General features: G+C 33.2%; 1 protein-coding gene across 1 annotated transcript; it reads left to right on the plus strand.

Moving 5' to 3' along the window:
• The first annotated feature begins 505 nt into the window (after nucleotides 1–505).
• On the plus strand, nucleotides 506–5,369 carry LOC101891918 (uncharacterized). The gene is made up of 3 exons (XM_005179839.4): nucleotides 506–586; nucleotides 731–912; nucleotides 5,088–5,369. The coding sequence occupies exons 1-3, from the start codon at nucleotides 537–539 to the stop codon at nucleotides 5,189–5,191; spliced, it is 336 nt and encodes a 111-aa protein (XP_005179896.1). The 5' UTR covers nucleotides 506–536; the 3' UTR covers nucleotides 5,192–5,369.
• Nucleotides 5,370–7,535: the final 2,166 nt, after the last annotated feature.

The following is a 7,535-nucleotide window of genomic DNA, read 5'->3' on the forward strand; positions in this document are numbered from 1 at the left end:
CCGTTTGAAGGCCATAATTGGTGCCAAAGGTGACCAATTCGAACAAATCTAAACTTATTCTTAAATTCTATGATATTTCCGACATTTTTTGCTTTCATTGAACAAAATTAAAAAAAAAATGTAAAAATTATGGCGTTTGACTTTGTTGCAGTTTTTTTTTATCTGACCCTTTATATTGCCAGCTCGGTGAGATGGGAAGATTAATATATAGCTCTTATGTCGGGGACCAATATTTCTAGGTGTTACATAATTGTTGCCCCAATTAGGGTTGTAATACCCCCAACACACCGTAGTTGTGTACTTTCCTCCCCACCAATTTTTTCCAATTGGAATTTCGATTTCCAAGTTCATTGTACTCCTATCTTACTTCAAACACCAACTAGTCGATGTATGCAATATGCCGCACCTCCCATTTGTAGCAATTTAAAAATAGCGCCAGTGCTATAAACAAATTACAGCACGAGCTCTGAGCAAACAAACATCACTTCCATGTAACGGAGGAACTCTTCGAGAGCATTAGTTTTGAAGAACTCATCATGGAAGTAAGACGTGTCGATTGTACTCTGCCAACATATGATCAGTCGTGGTGTGTAATTGTGTGATTTTGGAAAACTAAATTCTTAAGAGAGAATTTTCCATTGAAAAACGATAAATAAATGTTTTATTAAATTAAAAGAATATTTTGAAATAATATAAGTGAATTAATATATTTGTGTAATTTATATTACAGTGGTGCTCCTCCCAAACCCTTGTGTTCTTCATTTCTCAACGATGCTCTCAAGGATCCCATATTGATATTTATCACAATTGCCGTTGTCATCGGTTCCTTTTGTCTGTTAAGTGGCCTGTTCCTGTTGTGTTTAGTCTCGAAGACAATACAGGATGAGACATCGGAAGCAATTTTGTTAATAGGTAAGTAAACGAATAAAGGATTAAAATATTTACCATAAAATATTTGAGAATGTTTTAATCATTCCATTGAATTGGATGAGTAGAACGGAAACAAATGAAAAAAAATTGAGATATATCACAATTTTTTCATTCATTTTCAGTCATATTTTCATAATGGAAACAAAAATTAAAATTAAAGAATTATCTTAGTAGATCTTTTGAAATACGATACCATACAGTGGTAAAGAATCCGTATTGTTGCTAAAATAATTATGGAATTCGACAGTAAAAACTGTTTTACTTTGCACTACATATGTTGGAAGCCCCCTTATGTCCAAATCCATTTTGGACGGACGGAGGGACATACATATCTAGATCGACTCAGCTCGGCGATATAGGAAGATTCATGTATAGTTTCAAATGTCGGGAATCAATATTTAGAGGTGTTATATAATTTTTAGCCCAATCAAATTTATAAAACCCCCAACACATAGTGTTTTTGGGTTAATTTGTAATTACGCTATAGGTCGCAATTATGGTCTGATCCTCACAAAATTGAAAATGGAGGTGGGTTAGAGTCAGAATAAAACCCTATTTTTGGAGATGATCGCAAATATTTAGGGATTGAAATGGACCAAAAACAGAAAAATTTTCTGATTTAGCTTTTGCTCTGTAGGTCACAATTATAAACTAATCGCATCGAAATTAAGCATGGAGTTTGAGTTTATTGGTGAGCAGAGAAGCCTACCAATATGGGCGGCCATCGGACAATATTTAGCGGTTAAAATAGAGCCTAACTTTTATGTAAGAAAAAAACGAAAATTTCCACTAAACCGCGAATATTTTTAATCCCGGCGAAATCACAAAGATATTCAAGTGTAACTTCTGATACTGATATCCAAGATATCGGATTTATAGCAAACTAGGTATAATTATATGTTAAAGGAATAGATCTTATTTATTCTGCTTTTAAGTCAAGATCCGCTGTGCCGATTTTCACAAATCGAAATTGTCTCTAGCCCGAAAAGAATAAAATCTAAAAAAACCCTGAGAATCTAAAAAAAAAAATATTTTTTGGTTATTTTTTTTTCTTAATTTTGCCATATTTTTTATCGCATCCTATTATTTTCAGTTTGATTTACAAATTTGAATTGCACATTTTCCAAAGTTTTTCTACACCCTGCAACGCTATGTTTTGAGGGTATTAAATACAGAACGCAATTATCGTACGATGCTCACGAAATTTAGCATGGGGTTGGGGTCAGTACTAAAACCTATTGTGTTTTAAGATGTACATTTAGGGGTTCAAATGGACTAATAAATTAAATGGACTAATTTTGCAGTCGCTCTACAGGTCACAACTAAAAACCAATCGACACGGAATTTGAAATGAGAAGAGAGTTAAGTACATGGAAGAAGTCTAGCATTTTGGATGACCATTAGATTATATTTATCTGTAAAATGGACCACAATATTCGTGTGAAATTGTTTGGAATACCTAACAACACGACGAAGTGCGTAAATATTCTGGTCAAAAAACTAGGGGTATGGCTCTCTGACATCATTTCAAAAACGAAATCTTCTTAAATGTATTTGCACATTAGCGATCTTTTAACTTATTATAGTGTTGTAGAGTATCGCATGGTCGGCCCCACACGACCATAGCCTTTGCTGAATATATAGATATATATATATATATTCATGCGATTTGTTAAATTTGTCCTCCACAGCGGTAATATGCACTCCGTAAAACGATATTCCGGGAAATATATCAAAGACTGCTCAGAAATAACTTCGACAAATGTTAAAGAGATCGGTTCAGATTTAGGTATATCTCCCATATATATCATTACTCGATTTCAAGTTTATTGTGCACCAAATTTGTAATATTAGTTTAAATCGGATGAAATTTGGCACATACGACCGAATTGGGCCTAAAAACTTAGTATGTCAAATTCGGTGGAAATCGATTAAGATGTAGATATGGGTCCCATGATGCCAGCTATCAGATGCAGTATAGAAATACCGGTGCCAAATTTTATAGAGATCGGTTAAGATTTGGATATAGCTTCCATATATATCTTCATTCGATTTCACGTTTATTGTGCCTAAAAAGTGTAAAATCATCTCAAATAGATGGATATTGACAAATATCGTTTCAGACACAAATTTCTCCGTCAAATTTAGTAAAAATCGAATCGAGGAAGTTTGAAAGTTTAACTGCTTTAAAGTCATAATACGCATCATAGTCCATATATTGATATTCCCATAAATTTTGCATAACACCTTGTATTTCTCATGGGTAGCTCTACTACATATGCAAAGTGTTGTAATGTATCATTAAGTCGGCCCCGCCCGAATTTTGCCATTTCTTTACTGGTTTTACTGTTAGTTTAGCACGTTCCTGTCCAAGATAAAATCTTTCTTTATATTTCACATTTATGGGGGAAATGTCAAAAGATAGAATTATTCTAGATCAAATTTATTATGAGCCACTGAACAAAAGAAATATGTGCTATAAAAATATCCTCAATTTTTGTTAATAAAAAAACTTTGTTTATATCTGAACATTTTTTAACTTTTTTCCAATTCTCTGCATTTTTGATTATAATTTCGCTGTGCAATATCCAGTCTGGGCTGTGCAAAACTCCAAGGAGACTTGATAGTACTAATTTGTACGGCTTCTTAGGCCAATCATTGTCGGGTTTATAGGTATTTATATTTCTTTTTCTGTTTCAATTGATAATAATTATACCCTACAACACTATGTGTTGGGGGTATTATAAGTTTGATTGGGCCAAAAATTATGTAACACCTCGAAATATTGATTTTTCCACATAGGAAAGTATATATGGATCTTCCTATCTCGACGAGCTGAGTCGATCTAGCTATGTATGTCCGTCCGTCCGTCTGTCCGTCTGTCCATATTAATTTGTAATCACTCTACAGGTCCCAATTATGGCCCGATTCTCACGAAATTGAAAATGTAGGTGGGGTTATGGTCAGAATAGAACCCTATTGCTTTTAAAGATGATCGCATAGTATTTAGGGGTTAAAATGGACCAACAACTAAAAATGTTCCTGATTTTGCAGCCGTTATAAAGGTCACAAATAGAAACCAAAGTACGCAGTACACGAAATCTCGCATGAAGTTAGAGTTTAGGGCAGCGGGTTGAATGAACCACTAATTTTGTGTGAAAAAATACCAACATTTCCATTCTACCGAAACACTGAAAATAACTTACAGGCGAAATCCAAAATACACAAAAAGCGAACTTCTGGCTTTTTATGCTGTTTTCGTTGAGGAATATAGCCAAGTATCGTAGAGAACATTAGTCTAAATTTATCGCAAAATACTTATGGACTCAAATGAACCAAAAACAGAAAAATTTTCCTGAACACACTTGAAACCATTCGGCACGGAAGAGAGATGGTTAAGATGAGAGATTGCTGAGAAAATGGACAAGGAAGAAGTCTAGCATTTTGGACGACCCTTGGATTATACTTAGCAATAAAATAGACCACAACAACTAACAACAGACGGAGTGCGTAAATATTGGCAAATGATCCTGGACAAAAAGCAAAGGGTAATATCTGGGTTATGCTCTATGAGATAATTTCAAAAGTGTAGTCTTCCAAAATGGTTTTGGACATATGGGTGCTTCTAACATATTGTAGTGTTATAGAGTATCACATGGTCGGCCTCGCACGACCATAGCCTTTGCTTACTTGTTGTTTATAATTTCGCTGTGCAATATCCAGTCTGGGATGTGCAAAACTCCAGGGAGACTTGATAGTACTAATTTGTACGGGTTCTTAGGCCAAACATTGTCAGGTTTATAGGTATTTATATTTCTTTTTCTGTAATAAATTTCAATTGATAAGAATTTTGTTATTTGTTTCATAATTTTGTTGAGATGTGTCACTTTTTATGTAAATGAGAGAATGTTTTAAAGTTGTGACAACGAAACCCCACTAGCCAAATGAAAAAAAAAAAATCAGCAGATATTTGTAGCGTTTAATAGTTAAATACAAATAATCTTATTTACACATGTGTTCAATATTGTCATATGTTTATTTAAGATAATAACAAAAACAAATTCCGACCTTAAAAAAAGTCTGTGTTTTTAAAGCAAATTAAATTAAACGAGATTTAATTTTTTCTCTGATTTTAATTCCCGTTGCTTTTTTTGCAGGCATTGGATTCTTTATATCATCGGTGGCATGTGTGTCCTGGAAATTAACAACACGACGACAAATCGCGCATTTCATTGAGGCCATTAAAGAGGAGACAGTTTGAAATAATGGCGACCGGCCGGCAGTGGCCTAAAAATCTAGTTTTTTTTTTAAGTAGTCATATTGTACAGCTATAAATTAATAATTTTGTTCCTATTTATTTATTTATTTATAAATAACCACAATAAAATAATGTTGTATGTAGAAAAAATTATATGAAATTAAATATATGTTTTTATGGATTTTTATTTTTTTCCACATTTAAGTTTGTCATGGGAATTATGCTACCGCTGCTGAGCATGATGATGTGATATTTTATTTATGTGTATGTATGTGTGTCCTGTTGTGTACATCTGCATTGGTTTCATTGGAAATATTTATTTATGCAATTTAAATTTATTTGGTTGCCGATATTAATCATCGAAAAACTGGAACACCAACAAAAATTATTACCTATTTCAATTGGAGGGAAAAATATAAAATTATTATTTTTTTGTTGCGATTTATTTTCATCAGCCATAAATTTCAATTGGTTATAGTGGCGGAGATTTCAGGCAATGCATGCAAGAAACTGCATGTAGTAATTTAATCCTATTGTATTGAAAATATTATTTTATTTGGGTTTTCGTGATGTAAATATTCTTGTTTTTTGTTTAAAACAAGTAAAAAAGCTGTAAGATCGGCCGGGCCGAACTTTTAATACCCTCCACCATTTGGAACGAATTTGGCTATTTTCACAAAAAAAAATCCGTCAAAAATTCTGTTAAAATCTTAAAAATACCAAATGTAGCCCTCATATTAGGGTCTTATATCGACGACGTGGACCAGCATAGGCAACTTTTGTCATAAGCCATTACAATATTCAACTGCGAAACTTGAAAAAAGGTCGGCGAATAATGTAGAGAAAATCAACAATATAGGAAGGTACTAATATATGGGAGCTATACCAAAATGTGGACTTGTACAGACACTTTCCTGTCATAGGCTGTAATATCCATTACGAACTTCATATAGTAAATTTGAAACAATTCCGGTAAATAATGTCGCTAAAATTATAAAAGTTCCGAATATGGGAAGATACTGTTATAAGGGGGCTATAAAAAGACGTGCGGTGAATAATGGCTCTAAAATCATCAAAATACCGAATATCGGGGGGTACCGTTATATGAAGGCTATTCAAAGACGTTGACCTGCACAGACAATTTTTTGTTTCAGGCTGTAGTATTCATTACGAACTTCAAATACCAAATTTGTAACAATGCCGTTCAATATAAAAACGTGGACCTGCACAGACAAGTTTCTGTCTTACGTTGTAGTTTCCATTTCGAACTTCAAATACCAAATTGGAAACAATTCCGGTGAATAATGTCGCTGAAATCATCAAATTATCGAATATCGGGAGGTACCGTTATATGGAGGCTTTGCGAAGACGTGGACCTACATTCCATTTTCCTATTTTCAATACCAAAAGTCTTGCAGGCATAATATACAATTGAGTAAAATTTTATCAATCTACTTCAATTCGTTCGGAAGCTAGAGTGATTTCCACAGACGGATAGACGGACCCACCGACGGTCATCGCTAAATCGACATATATTTTTATGATGAAGAATATATATACTTTGTGGGGTCTAAAATGTATATTTCGAGGTGTTACAAACGAAATGACAAACTTAATATACCCTTCATACTATGGTTGAGGGTATAAAAAATAAAACCATAATTTATACCACATAGAAGTAAAATGAACAAAAAGAAATACAAAAAATTAACGAAATAATGCATTCAACCATAATTGTAAAAATCAGTAGCTTGTGGTTTGGGAATAAAAACATTCCGATATATTATCAGTATGACATTCATAGAAAACAATTACTTTCAAATTAGTGAATTTTTATTGTGTTGATTTTTTTTTTTATTTTTAGAAGGACAACCACACTGATATGATCCAATTCGAATCTCATAAATTTGAACTATACAAACGCTTATATTAAATTTATATACATTAAAACATTTAAAGTTATGTTGGATTTCCATATAAAACCAACAAATTTTAAATTTTCAACATTGCAACCAATTCAATATTACCTCCAAAATCTTAATTTCCATTATTGCACCCATTTCTGCAAAAATTCCCGGAAAACAAATACAAAATTTACAAATTGTTTTCAAATACGCCAGCACATCACATTAATTCCAATATTGACATTTTCCACAAATCTTTTCCATTCCCATCAACAAAAAAGATACCAACGCCAACACCAGAAAAACAAAATCGCAAGACGCGAAAAAATTCAAATTATTCTCGCTTGCCTTCGCTGGCATGGTTCGTGGGAAAAAAGAAGGTGAAATGTAATTGTACCGTTTCTTGCTTTGCCATGTTTACCGAAAGGACGTGACAGGATTAC

This window comes from Musca domestica, unplaced genomic scaffold (assembly GCF_030504385.1).
Source record: "Musca domestica strain aabys unplaced genomic scaffold, Musca_domestica.polishedcontigs.V.1.1 16, whole genome shotgun sequence".
Taxonomy (NCBI): Eukaryota; Metazoa; Arthropoda; class Insecta; order Diptera; family Muscidae; genus Musca; species Musca domestica.

Excerpts from the sequence above, each read along its gene's own strand:
- LOC101891918 (XM_005179839.4), top strand. The coding sequence starts at position 537 with ATGGAAGTAAGACGTGTCGATTGTACTCTGCCAACATATGATCAGTCG. Across the intron at positions 587-730 it reads CCAACATATGATCAGTCGTG|TGGTGCTCCTCCCAAACCCT; the intron begins GTGTGTAATTGT and ends TTTATATTACAG. Across the intron at positions 913-5,087 it reads GGAAGCAATTTTGTTAATAG|GCATTGGATTCTTTATATCA; the intron begins GTAAGTAAACGA and ends CTTTTTTTGCAG.